Source organism: Strongylocentrotus purpuratus, unplaced genomic scaffold (assembly GCF_000002235.5).
Source record: "Strongylocentrotus purpuratus isolate Spur 01 unplaced genomic scaffold, Spur_5.0 spur5_scaffold_2, whole genome shotgun sequence".
Classification (NCBI taxonomy): domain Eukaryota; kingdom Metazoa; phylum Echinodermata; class Echinoidea; order Camarodonta; family Strongylocentrotidae; genus Strongylocentrotus; species Strongylocentrotus purpuratus.
The window spans coordinates 34,059,234-34,082,540 of record NW_022145605.1 but is presented as its reverse complement, the minus strand read 5'-3'; the positions used below and the strand labels follow the sequence as shown (position 1 = coordinate 34,082,540).

The 23,307-nt window shown below is 36.6% G+C and overlaps 1 protein-coding gene and 1 long non-coding RNA gene across 3 annotated transcripts; both read right to left on the bottom strand.

Moving 5' to 3' along the window:
• Nucleotides 1-5,293: 5,293 nt before the first annotated feature.
• On the bottom strand, nucleotides 5,294-7,129 carry LOC105440433 (RING finger protein 207-like). The gene has a single exon (XM_011670546.2). The coding sequence runs from the start codon at nucleotides 7,127-7,129 to the stop codon at nucleotides 5,294-5,296; it is 1,836 nt and encodes a 611-aa protein (XP_011668848.2).
• Nucleotides 7,130-18,005: 10,876 nt separating this feature from the next.
• On the bottom strand, nucleotides 18,006-21,782 carry LOC105441520. 2 transcript variants are annotated; one of them, XR_004065290.1, is made up of 4 exons: nucleotides 21,597-21,782; nucleotides 20,338-20,434; nucleotides 19,787-20,052; nucleotides 18,006-19,426 (listed from the first exon to the last, which is right to left on the bottom strand). It is a non-coding gene; the product is annotated as an uncharacterized LOC105441520 (long non-coding RNA). The 2 variants fall into 2 exon arrangements; XR_004065289.1 differs by having other exon boundaries at nucleotides 18,006-19,423; nucleotides 21,597-21,781.
• Between the last annotated feature and the right edge of the window lie 1,525 nt (nucleotides 21,783-23,307).

Genomic DNA, 23,307 nt, shown 5'->3' with positions numbered 1-23,307 from the left:
CTGGTAATATTTTCCTTAGCTCACTTCGTTTTCACACTCGGTTTTACCAAAGTGGGGTAGGCCCATTGGTAGTATACTTATACGGGATTATTTGGCCCCGGAAAAGCAGGGTCAGCATCGCAATCGGGGTGTTAACTCTTGAAATGCGGTGCTAAGAGCTTTATTGAGAACAGAAGTCAAAATAGTCCGGGGCTTAGGAAAAGCGGTGCTAATCCGTGAAGGTGGAAACGCCGTATCCATTCAGGTATAGTCAGGGATTACCGATTACGATTGTGTGGATTTAATGCGACTCTCTTGCACAACAGCTCTTTCAACTGTGCGATATATGAAAAACTCAATCTGAATTCGATGTGAATCAAAATTTATTTGGTAATCCAAATAAAAGTATTTACAATACCTCATACAAATTTTGGTGTCTACCGTATTGCTTTAGGAGAAAGGTTTAAATTCGTGCTAAATTTTGAGAAAGATGGAATAACAACTCGATCACAGTAGACATTATACCTGCATAAGAAATCGGAGTACACATTCATATACAGTGCGTCCCAGAAAAAACGAAACCGAGAACTATCGATGTTTTATCATAACTTAATCACAATTATAATTAATAAATGGCACATATTTGGAAAGCTTAGATACTCATCTTTCATGTGATGCAACTCATATGATTCATATTTCACGCATGAGTGATTAACAGCAATTTGAAGAGAGGAAACCAAAAAGTCATTTGGCGGGCGGTATCTCAATTTCAAGGAGAAAATAACATTTCTAGAAAGTTCAATTTCTGCCCTTTCATATGACACCTCAATCAGGAAAAACGAGCTAGGAATAACAAACTTCTGTTTGTTTAAAAAAATGCTTGCATTTCCCTAATTTGATCAAACGAGTTCGTTTTCACTGACTACCTGCCGTAGCAACAAACAGAGTTGACAAAAGACTTAACTCCATTTCGTTGAAGATCAGCCAGGCATCAGGTCTTTCGTCTTCTTTGTGCATGGCTGATCGTCAACGAAATGGAGTTAAGTCTTTTGTCAATTCTGTTCGTTGCAACGGCAGGCAGCCAGTAAAAACGAACCCGTTTAATCAAATTATGGAAATGCAAGCATGACTTTAAACAAACAGAACTTTGTTATTCCTGGCTCATTTTTCCTGATTGAGGTGTCATATGAAAGGGCAGAAATTGAACTTTCTAGAAATGTTATTTTCTCCTTGAAATTGGGATACCACCCGTCAAATGACCTTTTGATTTCCTCTCTTCAAATTGCTGGTAATCACTCATGCGTGAAATATGCATTATATAAGTTGCATCAAATGAAAGAGGAGTATCTAAGCTTTCCAAATATGTGTCATTTATTAAATATAATTGTGATTAAGTTATGATAAAACATCGATGGTTCTCGGTTTCGTTTTTTCTGGGACGCACTGTATAACAGTGGTACAACTATATGTTGCACAGTACAAGCTCCATCTAGCGTTAAAAAAAATGCTGCCCCCTTGTATCAACATTTTATGCTTGATTTAATGTAATTTCTATTTTGTAAACAGGTGGTAAACATTTGTGTGTGTGTGTGTGTGTGTGTGTAGCCTTCGTCACCCCTGTAATTTTTATATGACAATGAACAATATTATATTATAATATTGTTCATTGTCATATTTATGTTTTTTTAAACAGAGCCCTGTTGTAAACCAGCCTATTTTAATGTTTTTAACAATGTTTCGTAATGATTATATAGCTGAACATGATACTCTCTATAAAGATGCGAAATAAATAAATAAATAATTAAAATACACACTTGCACACCCCCTGCAAATAATCCCGTAGACATCACATATTTCATATGATGTTTTGTAAATACATTTGATTTGATTTGATTTGATTTATTGGTTTCTGCATTTTTTTTCTTTTTTCCATCATACATTTTCATGAACATAAAATGGTTTGATACAATATTTCAAGTGTTTATAATTTTATACAGATAATAAACGAAATTAAACGAATATATTGAATTTAAACGAATATATTAAATTTAAACAAATATATTGAATTTAAACAAATTATTGAATGCATAATTAACATACATTAGATGCAGGAGGGCTACAGAAATAAGCAAAGTAGCTTGACGTGCAATAAATCTCATACATCTACTGATTGAATGCAGGTTCATTCATGAGTGGAAAAACGATGCTAGGTCATGGACGATTACACATCATTGTTGAATATACAGTCAATGTACACACGAACATGAATACAGTAGAATTACACACGATATGATCAATACTTAGACAATAACATAGTTTTAACTGCCTTCTTAAACGAATACAATGTCCTAAGTACAATGGGCAGAGAGTTCCAGATGTCTGGGCCGGCGTGTTTAATGGATTTGAGAGCCAATGCGGTTTTTGGATTTCTTAAAGGAGCTACAGAAAGAAACTTTACTAAAGCAGGGCTCCCACTTAGCCGAGTTAGAGCCTCGAGTTGTGGCGAGCTGGCGCAAGCTTATGGCAAGCCGTTTTATTATTAAAACATATTTCTTGATATCAAGAAATAATTTTACGTTGTAAAGCATTGGTAATTCTTGATATCAAGAATTGAATTCGTGATATCAAGAATTCGATTTCGTGATATTAAGAATTACATTTTTGATATCAAGAAATATGTTTTAATGATAAAACGGCTAGCAATAAGCTTGCGCAAGCTCGCCACAACTCGAGACTCCAACTCGGATAAGTGGGAGCCCTGCTTAACAACTGATAATTAGAACAAATTACATATGGATAGAAAGATTTTCTCTTGAAAAACACGAATAATTTGCTGAGAAATCATATAGATATCATGGAAAGGCGTAAAATGCAATTTTTCAAGACCCTTCTTAGACCCCCAAGCGCCCCCGAACGTAAGCCAAACACACGAGCGTAGCGAGCTCTGAATAGTGACGTCACACCCTGGACAAACAGCTCGGTACCGGCCGCATACCGCAGTCGCGCGTGTATTAGTCTGCAGCTAGACAGCCGTGTCCAGGGTGTGACGTCATAATAGTGACGTCATACGAAGGACTGCTGAAGGCAGTAAATCTGGATCTCAAAACTAACATTTTTGAAAGTTGATTTCTGCGGGCCCCAAACATATTTTGAAGAGGAAATTTGTTGTATTTGATCAGTAAGGCTTCCCCTTCGCAATGATATGAATTTTGCATCAATTCAATACACTTTTGCTTCTTGGTGTGACTCCTTTAAATGGAATTTTTCAGTTTGCCTTGTGGGGTAAGAGTGGATGGTTTTATTCAAATTAAACAACGGGGGGAAGTATGAAGGTAGTAGACCATTTTGTAAGCGAAACAAAAAAAAGTGCTATTTGTAGAAAATTTATATCATCAGCTTTTAGAGTTTTTAGTTTTGAAAACAAGGGATTGGTGTGGTCGCGATAGGAAGACATATGTCATCATAACAATATAATATCGTATCAGTAACTATAGTTTTGTTTCAATCCAATTCAATTCATCAATTCAATTAAAGAATAACATACATAAAAAATTACGTGTACATGAAATAATATATTGTCACACAAAATGATAAAATACAATACATCTATATGCATCTGTACAAAAATGTACAAAATGTACAAAAATGGCTAACCTAAAGAAGATATAATTAACAGTTAAATACGTGTACCAGATTTTAATGACATAACAAAACACAACATTCCTACAACACAAAATACACATCACCGTGCGCGATATTATCAAATAGATCAAGGAAAAGGACAACAAAAATCAAATTAAATTAATAGTAATTTGCAAGAGTAACTTTCAGCTGTTTTTGTTTTAATTTCTTCTTATGTTTGCTTACTTATTTAGTTTTAAATCTTGGATCATCATTAGTTTAGTTGATACCCAGACCAACATGAGACCCAACAAGAAATGACATTAATACACAGAATGAAAAAAATGGTCGATTTATACAAGTTTGTGAGGTTATTTTGGAGTCAGTTTGGCCCCCTATATAGATAGGCAACTCTATTCGATTGCTACCCCATTTGTTTAATATGGAAAATGTCCCAAAAATATCTTCTTTAATTTTTTATTTCTTATGATAGTGTATTTATTTTCAAACACAGGAGGACCTTACAATTTCATATTCCGGCCACAGATATGACAAACAGAATTGCTGGGTGATGTTTAATGAAAACTACAGTACAAAGCGAACATAGAGTAGCTTTAGAGTCAAGATTTCACGAAATCTTATAAAAACTAATTTCTCTATTTTGTCTGCATTCGTTAAAATCAGTAAGATTCCTTCCTAATACATACTATTTCATTTTACTGGGTTCAGATAGGATTGACTCAAATGTCTATGGACAATATATTAAGAACAGAAACTGAAAAAGATTGAAACACAGACAAAACGAAATATCCCCCAAAAGTGGATAAATGAATTGGGTATTTCCGACAAGTTCAATACTAATTCTCTCATGTACTCAGCTAGACGGAAAATTAACATAGAAAACAGGAAACAAGATATCACAGCCATTCAGATGGGAAAAAAATTCTTAATTTTAAGATTGGTTTTACAATACATTTGCAACATTCATCATAAAATTAATTGGTCGACTTACATAACTCTTGAACTCTTTAGTACTCAACTAGAGATATTGTAAAAAATAGAAATTATTATGAAAATGTGGCATTTCTTCTCATGATTCTGGCTAAACTATAAAAACTAGTTTGAATAATCGGACAGTGATGTGAAATGCATAGAGTCTATCACTATGATGATTATTTCCTACCGTAAGGCAATCTTTTTGTCCACAATTAAATTGTGTTTACATCATTTACTGTCACATTTACAACAGCTATCAACAATTCAGATTCACATGTAGAGTCATCATCAACAACAAAATGTTGAAAGATAAAAACTCCCGAAGTATATTAAATGAAAGGTTACTTTTTAGAATGGTTCAATCATTCAAACTGATCTACATGATCTAGATATATCATTTCTGAAACAGTCACCAAATCTCAAATTCACCTAGTTCAAAATATAACTGATTCCATTGGATGTTATATACACTTTATGAGGTCACAGAAACGCCAGGCCTGTTGGAAGCTTTCGAAAAAGGGGGCGGGTATAAGTCCGTTTTTTAACGAGATATTTTGTTTCTCTTTATTTTTCAACGAGCTTGTTTATACCAGAAAAAACAGGTCCGGTCGCACACATCGTACTCCCCCCCCCTCTCCCTACGGGCCTGAAGACAGTGTTATCATTCAGTGCAGGTAAAGGGGAGTCATCCATTATTTTAGTGGAATATATAGAGTCTATCACGAGTACAGAAAGCGATCTCTCCTGATCGGTACTGCTGGAGATGGTACCACTTAATCTCGGGCTTCTCAATCTTGTAATCAGTGACGAGGTTCTGGATATGCTTCAGCTCGTTGGTGTACTCATCAATGCTGACCAAATCTACATCGCGCTTCAACGCGGCTATCATAATTGTATTCCCTTGAGACACCGCAGGATATAGATCGTCCCCTGATTTAGTTAACTTATATTTTACAACACCTTGTTTGTCAATCAATCGGATTGTATTTGTATTACCAGATGCGACGATTATGTAAGTATTATAACTAGTAATCTGCCAAGGTAAATACCCATTACATGATATCTCCCTGATCGCCTTCCCACCTGCTGGTGAGAATACCTGGATCTTCCGAGCGTTCCAGTAGCTAACATATATCTGATCATTACTGTCTACAGTGAGGCTAGCAATTCCACCTTCATTGTCACTCAGTGTCTCAAACATTACATTGAACTTTGTGTACTCTTGTGTGTACAGTGTGATATTGTTTGAGCGATCAAGTAAAACATACCGATCATCAGAGAGGAACCCTACTCCACGAATCTTAATATCCTTGAAAATTTTCTTCTTGTGATGACCATCAGCAGAGAAGATCTCCACGCCACCTGGGTTACATCCGGCCACTGCCATCCTACCGTCTGGTGTACTAACCAAGGCAATCATGTTATTCTTAGTAGGCAAAGCGATGTTCTTTGCAACTGCATTTACGATTCTACCGAGAGCTAGCACGTCCATTCCAACGTTCCTCTTAAAACTGACACATTTTCCTTTCCTGCTCGATTGCCTCGGCTGCTTGTAGTTAGGATCTTCTTGTTTTAAGGCCTCTTGTAAGTCCTGACATAGAGTGTCGTGTGCAGCCAAAGCATCCATATCTGACGGTATCTTTGTCATATTGGTTACCACGTCAGCTATGGTGGTCAAGTGAGTAATGTGCTCCACAACCGATTTCTTCATTTTGTCCAGTTCTTTCTCTACTCCTTCGGTCCTACCCTTGACTTCACCAATGAGGATGTCTTTCCTCTCTCTTAACTGTTGGACTGATTCTTTATATGCTTTGTTGATATCATCTGTACACTGCTTCTGAACATTGTTCACACGCTCCTTCTGTTCGTCGATGAAATCAACGTATTTCTGAAAGCAAGAGCGTTTCTTGTCCGCCTTGGATTTGAGGTCCTCGATACTCTTTATGTGGCTGCTTTCATAAACAGCTGTCTCGATGACCCGATGCCCTTCGTTTGTATGCTCCATGACAACACACTTGAAGCAGGCAAATCTCCTGCAGTCGGAACAGAACCACTCCTCATCCTCTTTGGGGTGTTTCTTGCATTTTCGGTATATACGTACTGACACTTTCCCTGATACAATCTCACTCATGGCTAAGACCTCATGACCGATGAAGTCTGGCCACTGAGAGTGTTTGTTGTGACAAGTGCTACATAAATACTTGCCACAGTCTTGACAGTAGACAACAGCTTGGGGCTTGTCCTCGGATTTACAATTCGTGCAAAACTGATAATGATCCTTCATGTCCTCTATGAGAGACTTTAAAGCTAGACTTGCCGGTAATCTGCTTACTTCTTGGTTTGGGACCTGCGTTTCAGCTCTGCAGACAGGGCATCGGAGCATCTCGTGGCTACCAAGGCATTTTAAGAGGTTGTCCAGACAGGCCTTGCAGTAGGTGTGAGAGCAAGACAGGATCTTGGGATCGTTGAAGGTGTTCAGACATACAGGACACTCCAGACTCTGAGCAATAACATTCTTTAATGCGTCAGCCATGATTCGAATTCTACAGGAATACAAGATAAAAGAAAAGGGAAAAACGTAATGATTAGTGTAGCTTTGATTATTCTGATGGAATTCGAAAGGTGTGCTTATTTGTTTTGTTTTTCACCCTGTTTCTTCAATTTTACTAAACTGATATCATTTCCTAAACGTCCGTTATTTTCATCTTGGTCTGAGCTCAATCGCTCTCCAGTTATCACCTCAAGGACATATAGACCCAGACCCAACTATTTCAGTACAAGGAAAATTATGATTTTACAAACCAGATCAAAAAACAAAACAAAATCTTTACAAGTGTTTGGGAATTAGCCTAATATAGTTATATACGACAAAGTAAAACGAAAATATTAGTAATATTGGTTTGCATCTATTTGGGAAATGACACGGACATTTTCATTCACTCACCTCTTTTCCCGTTATTACGTACCGTTATTACGTAAACCTGAATACGCTTTGCCTTTTCAATGCAGTGGTGCACTCAAGCGCGTACGCAGGGGGGGGGGGGGGGGGGGGGTAGGGAGGGGGGGGTTACCCCCCTTCAGTTTTTATTATGTGTGTATTTTGGAGCAACCCCCCCCCCCTTTGATTTTTTTTTTGATTTTTTAAATTAAAACAAATTATACCAATGGCTGACCTAAAAAAGGTGACCTTACCCCCCCCCCCCAACGGAGCAAAATGTCAAATTTTCAAATTTCCAGACCCCCCCCCCCCCCAACAAAAAAAAGTGTCCTCTTACCCCCCCCCCCCCCCCGCTTATTCAGCGGTTGGCTCAGTCGTTGCGAAATTTTCGGCCCGATTTAAAAATGTTAACCCCCCCCCCCCCTTGAAAAAATCCTGCGTACGCTACTGGGTGCACAATTAGTACTACATTATATGTCATTGTTTAGTTTGTCAGTCTATTTTTAGTGACTGGGAATTCCCAGTAACTTTTGACAGACTGAAACCTCGATTTCAGTTTGTCAAGCGCCTACGGAACATATATGTCTGCCCTGCCTCCCCCCCCCCCACACACACACACGCATAGTGCAACAACACAGTACCACAATTCTGAATGACGTTATAATGCTGGGCTGGGATTCGAAACCCCATCTCTTAGCTCGAGAGTCAAGTGAATAAACCACTCTACTATACTACACCTCAACTAATACGACACATATGTCAATCACGCAAGATGAAATGTTTACCATGTGTATGTATATGCAAGAATAGTAGTCCATTACAAATGTGTAATTTCGTAGTTCAAATTACAAAAATTAAACAAAAGAGCGACAATTTTCTCCAGGACAAACAAACACTAAAATGTTATACTTATGGACGATATCAATATGCTCGTAATTTGTCTAATGCGACAAACGTTACTTCCGTGTTCACGATCAAGGACATTACACTGTTATGGTCTGGTTTCAAAGCTCTGTTTTGTTTAGATTTATTTTTGTAACCTGTTTCTTCATGATTTAACAAACTGATACAATTTCCCAAACACCCGTCATTCTCATTTTAGTCTTGGCGAAATCGATGTCCATTTATCCACCCATAGACATCTAGACACAGACCCAACTATTTCAGTCTAATGAACATGATAATTTTACAAACCAGATACAACCAAAGTCTCAAAAGTGTCTGGGACTTGGCTTATAATGACATGAATATACGACAATTTAAACGAAAATATTACGAAATGTCACTGTATTTCTTTTGGAAATGACATACATTTACATTTAAATTTACTCACGTCTTTTTTCGTCAGTATACGTATCGGTCTGGGTGTTATATGAAATCAGTAAACATGTATACTCTCTGCCTTTACAATATAGTAGTGCACTGATCATGCGTGGTAATATACATGTTTGTATCAAGCTTGTCATTCTAATTTTAGTAACTGGGAATTCCCAGTAACCTTTGACAGACATCCAGATTGAAATGGCACAATAGAACATCGATCTCAGTATGTCAAGCGTCTGTCGGGCCGACATATTCCCGTGTCAAACTTGAATTCTATTTCTGTTATCCCCTTCCCCCATTAAAAAAAAATTATTAAGTAAGAGTCGAATTGCTTTTGCTAAAGTCTTGTAGAACGGTGCTCCTTCGAAATTACAGTTTGAATCAGTGGCGGAATGAGCAAAAACGTTTTGGGGTGGCAAAAAAAATGATCCGCATCACCACCACTCTTACATGTTACATGCAGGCCCCGCGGAACGTTTTTCATATTGGGGGGCGGGGGGGGGGGGGGCGATAAAGTATTTACGATCAGGTTGAGCTAAGCGAGCGTAAATTGGCTTTGGGTCCAGAGGCAAAGCCCCGGCGGCGGTTAAGAGTCAGAGCCCCAAGGGGTTTTAGTCTTTGAATTACGGTCAGATAAGCTTATTTTGCTACCTTATACACGGTGACACTGCATGGGCAGGGGGCTGTGGGCTGAGCCCCATGAAGCTCAGGGGTTTTAGGCATCTAATATGATGAGCATTCAGGGGCCGCCTGAGGCACCTGTTCGGGTCCAGGGGCAGAGCCCCCGGAAGCTCAAGGGTTTTAGGCAATTAATGACGGTCAGATGAGCATATCTTTTTTCAAAAAATGGGGGGGGGGGGGGGGGGTGGGGGGGAGGGGGCTCAAGCCCTCCAATCCCAGGCAATCCGCGGACCCTGACATGTAGGCTTCTCATGAGCATATTTTTTGTCTGATTGTAGATTTGGGAATTCGTCATTTTCTAACAAACGCATAATAAAGTAATATTTTCCAGAAAAATGAGAACAAAATCCCGGAAAATCATGTCATTTCAGCAACATTTGTAAATCACTCGTTAGAAAAACCCCTCCCCCCCCCCCCCCCCTGCGTACGCGCCTGTTTGTATTTAGTTTGTCAGTCTATTTTTAGGTACTGTGGATTGTCAGCAACTAACCTTTGGCAGACAAGTAGATTAAGATCGCCCAATGAACTTCGATCTCATTTTGTCAAGCATCTGTTGAGCAAATATATACCCGATTAAATTATATTATTGTCACCCCCTCCCCCATTACAAAATATTCTAAAGTTAGAGTTAAATTACTATTGCCAAAAGTCTCGTAGAACGGAACCGTCTTCCTTCGAGACTACAATTGGAATGTTGGAGATGGCGCTATACATGCACATCCGGAAAGGAGAACATTAAAGAAAATATTCAATCTTTGACCTTTACGTTTATTAGAATATTATATTCATCATCTGGTTGAGAGAGTTTATAAGTAGTTCGATATATTATAATTTCAGGTAGTTTAGGGGCTATTTGCCTCAATTTCATGAAGGCGTAGAAAACAATATTATAGATTCGGATACCTGAAGATCATTTGAACCTACATGATGGCTACCAGGTAACAGATACAGGACTGAGCAGTGTACAACAACAAAATATCTCGGAATCCCAGAGAAGTATTGACTGAGTATGATCCGCACTTACCCAATGGACTGCACATTTTCAGAACAATTTAGAATCCTTGAAGATGTTTAAAGTCTTGTTCAGATTTGGCGCGGTAAGCTGCCGCATAAAAACCCTGGCAGTTTTTTTTAAACATGTAAATGAAAGGCAAATGCAAGCAGCAAAGGTCCTAAACGTATCCGAAGAGATAAGGCCATTTGAAGCATGTTACAGCTAATTGATCATAACAAATATGGCACCGTTTGGCCGCGTCATAACTGAACGAGTATGATTGTTAACAGGTTGCATTGGACTAACCAGGGAAGTGTTATCACAAACCCTGGACTAACCATTTTAATGAAAATGGACCCTTAGACATATTTATATAGGTTCTCCATAACTCCCTCTTTTCAGCTGTTCTCGTTAGCTACTTAAATGACATGCTCGTCCAATGCTTGATGTTATCAGTCCATGTCCTTGTTAGTCTACCCCTCTTTCTTCTCCCATTAGTTCCTTCTTGCAATATAGTGTTTGTCAAGCTATTCTTCCTTCTTGTTACATGTCCAGACCACTGTAACTATCTTCTTTTCACAATAAGTGATGAGCTGATCATGTTCCCCTTTGTAACTCTCAACTATTTTTCTCACTTTCTTTTGTCGGGTTAGTAAGTAATGTCTAAATTAATAGTTCTGTAACTCCGTAAATGTACAATAATTGGTGTACATGTATCTCTCTGGGTCGACATGAAATGTTTGAATATCTATATCGGCATGCCTGCCACAGTCTATCCTTGTAACTTCATGGAGATATGATACACGAAATTATCTACTAAATATGAATATGTAAATGTTACGAATGTTTTCTAGAATAAATCTATCTGCCGTATACAAAATAGCATTTGTCTCTTGCAATGGGTCCATAATGTAAGTCCTGGGGCATCCCTATTCCATTTATGATGGGGTAATAAAGCAAAATTTTCCAACTAGTGTAGTTTTCAAAACAATTTTCTAATAATAAAAAAAAACGATACCCAGATTATGAAATTTGCCAACAATGAAGGCAAGAAGAGAAAAAAAACTCTCATTTTCTTCTCTCAAATTTTTAGAAGAAAAACAAGGGAAACAGGAGGCAGTGTCATAACTGTCATTTTTCAGATTTATATATTAAAAAGGGGGTTAAATGCGATGTCACGCTGACTTCAGGTCCTTCATTACTGTTATTGAGTCCCCTGTCTAAGTTTGAAAATGTTTAAACACTGACCAATTCATGTAATATGTGCTTGAATTCTTTTGATGAAGATCATGGAGACACATGTACTTCTAATTTTTGCCTTTGGTTTTAGCGATACGGGGTCACGGTGTAGGCAATATAACAACAGTCAGATGAAACGCCACAATCTCCAAGGGAATTCAGTTTCAGATTTTAAAGATATCTTTAAAAATTAACAAGAATGAAACTAAAAACAAATACAAATGATATAAGCACACACACGCACTCACCCACTTCCAAAATTGACCCACATTCTTGTTTTCTCTAACACATGCTTATTGTTCATAAAAGCCCCCACACATCCACTAAGCATTCGAATTTACTCATCTTGTTCAATGTTTATTTCGACCATCCCTTCTTCCCTTTCATCCTCTCTAAAATCATTTATTTCCTTCATTCTATCTTTTAATGTCTAAATCATCTATGTTCCTCGAATTATCCTGTATATTTTGTCATAAACATGTATCTCACAATTCCTCTCTTTAGTTTTACAAGATGTACAAAATAAACGTGTTACATAGTTCTTATGATATTCCGAAAGCTTGCTAGCCTGAAAACATTTCCAACATTTAACTTTATTAGTAATTCCAAAACCACACTAAATTTTGAAGGGCAATCCAACCTTAATAGCAAACTACTGTACAATAAAGCAGAAGATTTAGAGAAGCAGACTGAGGAAAGTTTGAATAAAATTTTACAAAACGTACCAAATTCATGAATATTTTATTTCAAGTTTATAATCACGTTACGTATGGCCAATTCAAATTGGTTGTGACGTAGCGCCGGACAACTTACAAATTTATTTCAACACAACCATGTCAATTTGTCAACCTACAAGATTGGGAGTCTATTTTTGTTAAGAGGACCTATACTAATATGCAATTCAAAATGTATTTTTAGTCAGAGGCGTGCTCAGATAGGCGCTCATTTTACTCTATTTCGTTATAGTAAATTCCCCCCTTTCCCCCCTTTTCCCCTTTGATACTTTTGTACATCAAATTTACCCTATTTATTTCAAACGTTCTTCATTCTGTTTCTCTCATTTCTTGCTTCCAAAAATTGAATTATTAATAAAGCTGTATTGCCCTTTAATGCGATTTCAACTGTACGAAATATGAAATGGATGTAAAATTCAGACTGAATTCGATGCGAATCAAAATTTATTTAGAAACAAAATAAAAGTATTTATAATACCTCGTGAAAGTTTGGGTTGCTACTGTGGCTACTGTATATTGTGTAATATTCAGAAAAAAGTTAAACAATCTACACGGAGTAAGGAGAAAGGTTATATACGTGCTTAATGAGAAAGACGGAATAACGACTTGATCACATTGCAGACATTATATCTGCATAAAAAACCAGAGGACAAATTAATATAAAACAGTGGTACAACAATGCTCCCAACAAGCTCCCGGCCTCTAGCGTAACAACTGCTGCCCCCTTTTATACACACATGTGCACGCCCCCCCCCCCGCTATTAAAGTTGACGAAATTACTCTTTGGGGGATGTATATCAGATAATTTGAATTGTGCCCCCCCCCCGCAAATAATCCCGTAGACACTAGAAGTTTCATATCCTGTTTTGTAAATACCTGTACATGTCATCAAAATACATTTAATAATTTTAAAATGTCGAATTAATAACTATAACTCTGTTTCAACCGAATTCAATTCATCATTGCAATTAAAGAACAACATACATACGTGTACATGGAATAATATATTGTTACTGAAAAAAATAGAATATATGTATATGCATTGGTACAAAAATATCAAAATTGCTTGATAGATAGCAGCCAGAAAGGAAGTGACATTAATGAGTGGCCGACCTGAATAAGAAAGAGTTCAGTGTATGTACCAGATTATAATTATTAGATTACAAAATACAACATTCCTACCACGACAAAATATACATTACAGTGCATGACAAATAATAAGTTATGGATATAAGAACATTCTGAAATGAACAGCATTCCCGGTGGATACTAATGCACATTATATACCTCACTTAAGTAATCCAGCAATCTGATTGGTCGAAATTGCATTCATAAACTTTAACTGTTCCCGAAAATTCGCAGTAACCATGGTTAAAACAGACCTATTTTTCCAATAACCATGGTTATTGGGAAAATAGGTCAGTCTCCATGGTTACCCCATAGGTTTACATGTTAAAAAATGGTTTGAGCGATCGAGGATACCGTATGTGTGCGAAAAATTGGTCGGTATTTTCATACAAGACAAGACAATTCCAAACAAGACAAAAATGGCTCAAGAATCTCTCCCAAGATTTCAACTTATCAAATGCAAGACTCGCTGACAGCACGAACAACAAAAAGGGTACGTGAAATTATCCATAAACATGGTCGTTTAGTTGCTGAAAAAGCATAGACGTATAGACTCTAGACGAAAATAGATCTAGTTGTCAGCGCACCCGATGTTGTGTGTTAAAATTATTCCCATAGAGATTGTACGCAATGCAGTCTACGTGCAGTCTACGTGCATTGCAAGACCATGCAAAAAAAGTAAAGTTTTTTTTTTCAATTCGAGATTCAAACCTTTATCTGTTGTGATCCTGAAGGTGATACTCAATAAGTGAGGTGTCATTATGAAGAGGCAGGTTCTTCTCCTATTTCCCCACAGGGCCGGCCCACCCCCAAAATTGTAAAAATATCTTGCTTAGACTAGAATCTAGATCTAGTATACTCTCAATTAAGTCTCAAAGAACGGTTGCCAGGGTGTCTGATCGCGCACCCGATGTTGTGTGTTAAAATTATTCCCATAGAGATTGTACGCAATGCAGTCTACGTGCAGTCTACGTGCATTGCAAGACCATGAAAAAAAGTCAAGTTTTTTTTTTTTCAATTCGAGATTCAAACCTTTATCTGTTGTGATCCTGAAGGTGATACTCAATAATTGAGGTGTCATATGAAGAGGCAGGTTCTTCTCCTATTTCCCCACAGGGCCGGCCCACCCCCAAAGTTGTAAAAATATCTTGCTTAGACTAGAATCTAGATCTAGTCTACTCTCAAAGAACGGTTGCCAGGGTGTCTGATCGCGCACCCGATGTTGTGTGTTAAAATTATTCCCATAGAGATTGTACGCAATGCAGTCTACGTGCAGTCTACGTGCATTGCAAGACCATGCAAAAAAGTAAAGTTTTTTTTTTCAATTCGAGATTCAAACCTTTATCTGTTGTGATCCTGAAAGTGATACTCAATAAGTGAGGTGTCATATGAAGAGGCAGGTTCTTCTCCTATTTCCCCACAGGGCCGGCCCATCCCCAAAATTGTAAAAATATCTTGCTTAGACTAGAATCTAGATCTAGTCTACTCTCAAAGATACTCTCATAAAAAACAACCGTGCAGATAAACTATAGAAAGGCCAAGGTGGTGTCATTAGTTGACTCTTTTGTTTTCGGCATATAAAAGTATTAATGACTGCTTTAATATTCGAGAAATATTTGTTTTTATACGCTCTCGGGAAGGTTACAATTGGGCTATTGCCCTCGGCACGCCTCGGGCAATAGCACAATTCTAACCTTCCCTTGAGCGTATAAAAACAACTATTTCTCTCAAAGCAGTCATTAATACTATACTATTTTCAAAATAACAGGGATAGATAATACAAGGGGAAGTACACCTGACATCATGTTGATGCAGAAAACGTAAGAAACGGGGAATAAGTCTAAACAAAACAAGAAGAAATTAATGTAATTGAAATGCCCCTCTATGAATAGGCAACACCAAATGCGATCGCCTCTCAATTTCTTTTATATGGAAAATGTCAAAAAATAGTTTTGATGATAGTGTACGTGTTATAAAAACAGGAGGACTTAAAAAGAACGTGTTAACAATTTCAAATTTCGGCCCTAGGTATGACAACAAAACTGCTTGGGCATGTTTAATGAAATCTTTAGTACAAAGCGAACATAGAGTACATATAGCTGTAAAATCACGAATTTTCAGATTTTTCTAAAACTTATAAAGACCAATTTTTCTGCATTCGTTGAAGTTAGTGAGATTCCTTTCTGATACAAAATATTTTCTTTTTATGGGATTAGATAGGATTGACAGAAACGTCTATAGACAGAAGAAAAAAAAACACATACGAAATGAAATATCTCAAAAAAGTGAATAAATGAATCGGGTATATCCGACAATTGAGTTCTATGCCATTTCTCCCATGTACTTTGCCAGACGGAAAATAAACATAGAATACATAAAATATATCAGAGTCCTTCAAATAAAAAAAATTAACCCTTATTTTGACGATTGGTTTTACAATACTTTTGCAACATATATCATGCAATCAATAGGTCGACTTTCAAAACTCTTGAACTCTTTCTTACACAACTAGAGATATTGTAAGAAGTAAACATTATCATGAAAACGTGGCATTTCCTCTCATGATTCAATAATCGGACAGTGATCTGAAATGCATTGTAGAAAATAAAGGAAAATTAGTCATTGTATTAAACGGCAATACATATAGAGTCTATTACTATGATGATTATCTCCTACTGTAAAACAATCGTTTAATCCATAATTACATTGTGTCTACATGATGTACAACATATATCAAAAAGTCAGATTCACGTGTAGAGTCATCACCAACAACAAAATCTTGAAAGATAAAAAACATCCGAAGTATATCAAAAGAAAGCTTACTTTTTAAAAAGGTTCAATTCGTCCCTGTTTTCACGAAGTGACGGTAGAGCGCGCAACCAAAAGAAAGTTAGTTTTGAATAAATCGCTTTCAAAGTTTCAAACCATAATCTCAACCTCTTTAATGTATCAAAGGCAAATAAATTTTATATCCTGGGATAGAAAATATCTTAATGTTTAGTTCTATGTTTAAATATTTCCATAATTTCTTATATTTTTGGGGGAAATGAGCTGTAAACATTACCGTCACTTCGTGAAAACACGAAATTCAAGGACGCGCTGTGATTTTATTTTCACGAAGTGACGGTACGTAGCCGCGCGCGTAAAACATATGGGATTTTTCTCTCGTGGATGGAATTCCCGAAATGGACACTAAATACGGCAAAACGTTTTGTTTAATTGATGTACAGATAAAATAATTCAAACTGTGAGAAAGAGTACATTTTCCTCTTTCTGTAGCTGCTTTTTCATTTCTCTGTGTGAACTGTTAACACAACCGTCATTTCGTGAAAACACAAATTGCATAGAACGCTTTGATTTTGTTTTCACGAAGTGACGGTACGTAGCCGCGCGCGTAAAACGTATGGGACTTTTCCCTTGTGGATGGAATTCTCGAAATGGACACTAAAAACGGCATTATGTTTTATTTAATTGATGTACAGATAAAATAATGCGAACTGAGAGATAGAGTACATTTTTCTCGTTTGGTAGCTATTTTTTTTTATTGATAAGAATAAACTGAATGTCTCTGTATGAACTTTTAACTTAACCGTCATTTCGTGAAAACACAAATCACGCAGAACGCTTGTATTTTGTTTTCACGAAGTGACGGCTCGTAGCCGAGCGCGTATAAAACATATGGGATTTTTATTGTGTGAAGCAATTTCATGAGATAGACACTGAAATACGGCAAAATTACTTGTTTAATATATGTATGGATAAAATAAGAGCACCTTTTCTTCTTTGTATAATTATGATGTTAGATGTATGATGTCAGCTTTTGTTCACGAAGCTACGGCTTACAATAAATTAACTATCAATAGCACAGATGGATATTGGCACTAAGTGCTTTTAAAATGATTAATAAGCTATTCTCTTTAATCTTAGGCTAAAAATGGATATGTATTTAATATTATTTGAGGTTTAATTATCAGGTACATTGTATGTATAGGGACTAAAGATTGCACTAAAGTTACTATATACTTTCCACTTACGAACACGTCCAAGTAGTCTCCCCCCCCTCTCTCTCTCTCTCTCCCTCTCTCCCTCTCTCTCTCTCTCTCTCTCTTTACCCCCTCCACCCCCTTAATATCACACAAATTCTGCCATTTCTTGTTGAAATTCATGCGAGTGATATCAGGGCTTTTGCTACTCTATTACTATGAGGAATTTCTAAAATTTTAGAGAGGGGCCTAGCTAAATATATTTTTTCAGATAGGAAATAAAGCAAATATGTTAAGAAATATTTTTGAATGAAGGAAAAAGATTAAGTATTGATAATTGACCATAATCTGTAGTTAACTACTCAACTCTGCAATATAAACACAGAAAATGAATTTTGACTGAGCAGTTTTAATTCAAACATTTGGAACCAGAACAGCAAGTGGAAAATGGAGCATAAATTCAAAAATATTAAATAATTCATACCAAACATATCATCATAAATTATCATCAATACTGTATTGCATTTTAAAATGTACATTTAGGGTTCTGTGGAAAAGACTCATCAGTTATATACATCCACGGATTACGAAGGTTATTTCATTCATTATACAGTACTTGTAAATATGCTAAAATGTCTTTATCTAATTCTTTATATACGACTTGGTTATCATGTTTATTCAGCAATCGTAGCGAGTAAATGCCACATGTGACATACAAAATCCTCGACAAACATGTACTACATGTATCATGAAGTTTTTCAATGGGAAAAATGACTAATATAATAATCATCGTTACTGTTTTGTTTATCACTGTTTTTCATAAATATCTTGTGAGTAGAGTATCAGAACCAAGTCAGTTTACACAATCTCTTTCTAAGGTATTTCAATGAAATTTAGTACACAGTCTCAAACGCTACAAAGTTTACCAATGCTTAAAGGTTGTCTTCACCCAGGTAAACACGTAATCTCTGACTAAACTATTATCAGCTAAACAATGCATGATAAACATGGAAATATCAATTTGACTAATCAATTTCATTTGTCATCAAACAGATACAATTCAAAACAGCAACATTATATTGTATGATCATTATAGGATAGTTTGAAGTACCAAATACAATTATGATGAGAATGACTATAGAAGAAATAAATTAAAACATTAAATGTGAACTAGTAACATTGTGTTTTGAGAGAAAAACCAATTGTTGAAATGTAACTTATATTCATGTTCTAATGAAGGCATCAACCCCTGTGAATACAAACATTTAAAGAAAATGGATAAACAAATTCTTCAATACAAAGATACAATATGAGGATTCATGGAACTGGAATCGAAAACTCTAATATGCATTACTGATCGAGGTAGGTATACCTGATAAATAGCAGTTCTGAGCTATACATTTGAATATTAAAGATTTATGTTTGCAGGAGTTCATTACAATACTGTAACAGAAAACTGACACCTGTACGACCATTCAGTTAATTGTTTCAGAACTCATGGAAAATGTTACCAGTTTGCTTTAAATCAATTCATTGATTTTATAATCAATCCATTTCATTGTAATTGCTAGTACACACAATTACAATTATGAGTGGAGTTTGCTTTATTTATGATATTCAAAATGTTTAAAATCAAACAATATAAAAGAGAGATTGAGGTATTGAAACATTGAAGCATTGCCAAAACGATCAATGTAATTGATTCTAGTTTCTCAAGCATGCCCTTCAACACAAGTCCTTCAAGTTTCTTCACACATAATGTCATCCAAGCGATAGTGGTTGAAGCAGCGAAGATTCTTGATCTAGACTGCTTGAAAGTAAAAGGAAATAAGAGAAAGAAAAATCATAATAAAAAAAGTCCAAGTCAAAATCAATAAAAAATCATTATCAGAATTTCAATTATGAAAGGGAAACTTTACAGTGCATTATGATTGGGCAAAATTATTATGTGTAGTTTTGGTACCCAATTTTAGAGAGTCTCTTAATAAATTAAATACTTTATGTGGTATCACCTTAGTATTGGAATTTTTTTTATAAGGATTTAAAAAAAATTAATGCTGACCTCGATAGGACCACTCATTCCCTTAGCTAAGAGACCTAAGCATTAAAAACAATTAAGAATATCTTAAATTTTAACTATTGGGAAACAATCAAGAAGGAAAAAAGATACCTTTTGACTCGCTCACAAGCATAGACAATGGGTCCTCATCAGAATCGCAATCGGAGCCGTCAGGAGACTTTAAGGGTCACCATGCCAAGTCACACATGCAGCTCTGACTGTGTTCGGTGAATTGCTTCAACAGTGTTCGGTGAATTGCTTCAACGGTTCCATACCGCTCCCACTCTTAGGTCACTATGCCGAGTCACATCTGCAGCTCTGTGTTCAGTGAATTATCAAGGACCCATCTTACCAGCATGTCGGTCCCTGTATCCAATCTAATTTTGTAGAATGAAAGAAATAATTACAAGTTATTTTCTTTCATTTTTTTGCAAGCAGAGGTAAGGAAATGAATCCAATATTATCTTTTGTACATCAAATTAATTAATAGGCATAACTGACCCCAAACAGAAGTTTTCAATTGCCCCTATTACCCCAAAATAGAATTTTCCAATTGCCCCTACCAAACAACAACTACCCCTATGCACATAAGCAGTGAGTGTGCTTTAGTACTTTGCTGCTAAAGTGTGATTTTCTTGAACAGATCATGAAACTATTCTCACCTGGATTTGTGTCTGGCCTGTGGCATTCTTGAAAAGTAGATGTACTTTCCCAGTGCTTCCTTCATATAAGTGCAAATTGTATCTACTGCATCTGAAACTAAGTGAAAGCAAAAACATCATCATAATTTCATTACCACTGAAGTGTAGGTAGTGAGACATGTACATCATCTGGTATGGTGCTTGCTTGGAAAATTCTTTAAAACACGAAGTGGAGTTGGGCAACATTTGCTGGTATCAAGAACAATTGTTTAAAATAATTTTTGTATAGGGTGAGGGACCAAGGGTACTAAAGTAAAGTGCTGCCTTTGAATATAACAGACACAGAGTACAGATAACGAGAGAAACTAAGCTAAACATGTGGACATTGTTCGCCAAAAGGTAGACTACTCATGATTACTTCAGTCTAAAAAAAAAAAGTATTCCTTTTTCGGATGGTGCCATTTATTCATTTTCAGGGCAGGACCGTATCTAATTTTCAATTTTTAATTAAATGTTCATCCATGTCCTTCTTTGCTTGAAAGGCAAATCATTGAATTCCCTAACACTAACAGTTAACCAGGAGGGGCTACATCCCAGGTCATCTCAGCTCAGCATGATGATAATTTTCATAACTCCCTTTGCCCTTGGCCATGTTGATGTTGGCCTTGGGCTTGGAGCCCTGAAATTTCTTAAACCCCAGGCACGCGCCTTACAAGAAAGGTCTCAGTCTTGTCGAGATCCTGATCTACTCACCTCTAGATTCTAGATTGATGAGTAGTGGCTGACATAAACTGATAATTATAAAATGATGATCTAGAGTAACTAGAGTTCTAGGCTCTAAATTAAATTTATAATTAGCTAAATAGTAAATTACTGAAAAAATAAAAGTAAAACTCTAGTCTCTAGACTAGAGTCTAGATGATCTACTCTCTAACTTTCTGTAAAACTTTGTTCAAATTTATAACTTAAGCAGATATAAAAAGAACCTTATAGCATTAATATTTGGTGTGGACCAAAATAAGAAAGACTCTCCACTTAAGTTATTTATTCTAGATGCATATTTGTTAAGTCTAAGTTGATCTTTTTAGTTTTGGATCACATGATACTTCACTCCTTTATTCACTTACATGAAAATAAGTATATGGGGCGAAATGTGGAACGGCGGTGTATTTTTCACACATTTCTGTGCTCATGGACATATTTATGGCTTACAAAGAATCAGAATGAATCAAAAGAGCGTACCACATTAATTTACCCTAAAAAAATGTTTAAAAACTCACCTTTTCATGGTCTGTGACTGTTCCAAACTGCGAAATTTTCACTACCGTCACTTCGTGAAAATATTAAAAGCAGGAAAAGAGCAAACGATGCATGTTTTCACGAATTGACGGCTGTTAAGCGCGTACTTGGCCGTCACTTCGTGAAAACAGAAAATCCTTTTGCTATGCATTTTCTTGTTTACGTCATCGTCATAGCGACATAATTCGACATTATTATGATCTGAAATTTTGTGAGGTTCAAGATGTTAGTGAATGATGTCCAAAAATGCAAAAAAATCAAAAGTGAAAATGTATGCGATTTTCCTCACTACCGTCACTTCGTGAAAACAGGGACGAATTATTCAAATTGATCTGACATGATTTAGGAATATAATTTCTGAAACAGTCTCGAAAACTCAAATTCACCAAGTTCGAGATATAACTGACTCCATTGGATGTTATAGATCTTTACACTTTATAAAGTCACAGAAACACCGGGCCTTTTGGATGTTTTTGAAAAAAAATAGCCGGGCATGGGTCTGTTTTTTAATGAAATATTATGTTACTCTAAATTTTTCAGCGTGCTTATTTAAACCAGAAAAAATAGGTCCGTTCGGAGACATCGCACCCCCCCCCCCCACTTCTTCCTACGGGCCTGAAGACAGTGGTATATCATACAGTGCAAGTAAGGATGAGTCATCCATTATTTTCAGTGGAATATATAGAGTCTATTAGTAGTGCAGAAAGCGATCTCTCCTGATCGGTACTGCTGGAGATAGTACCAGTTTCTCTCAGGCTTCTCAATCTTGTAATTATTGACGATGTTCTGGACATGCTTTAGCTCGTTAGTGTACTCATCAATGCTGACCAAACCTACGTCGTGCTCCCTTGTGGCAATCAAGATTGTATTATCTTGAGACACAGCAGCGTATAGGTGATCAACTAATTTCGCTAATTTATATTTTACAACACCTTGCTTGTCAATCAATCGTAATGTTTCACAGGATTTGACGACCAGGTTATCATTATAAGTAGTAATCTGCTGAGGTATATACTCATCACATGGTATCTCCCTGATCGCCTTCCCATCTGCTGGTGAGAAAACCTGGATCGTGTGGGTTTTCGTGTAGCTAACATAGATCTGGTTATCACCGTCTACAGTGAGGTGAGCAAATCCACCTTCATCGTTACTCAGAGTCTCAAACATTACATTCAACTTTGTTTGCTCTAGTGTGTACAGCGTGATAGTGCCAAAGGTATCAAGTATAACAAACCGATCATCAGAGAAGAACCCTACTCCACGAATCTTAACATGTTTGAAAACTGTCTGCTGGAGCTGACCATCAGCAGAGAAGATCTCCACGCCACCAAAACAGCTTCCCACTGCCATCCTACCGTCTGGTGTACCAACCATGGTACTCATGCTGCCCTTAGTAGGCAAAGCGATGTTCTTTGCAACTGCATTTACGATCTTACCAAGACCTACACAGTAAAAACGCTGCTTAAAAAAGTGATGTTCACTTACAGTTGTACACTATCTTAAACAACAGTTGAACAAATTGTAAACAATGTTGCTCGAAACGAAAGTAATTTTGTTAAACATTTGCTGTTTAAAATTTAATGACTGCTTTATTTACTATACGAGAGCTTTTAGACAGTGTTGTTTACATATGACGTCATGTGTCACGTGCCAGTAAAGTGCGCGTTGGCTAAAAGATTTGTTTCAAATCAT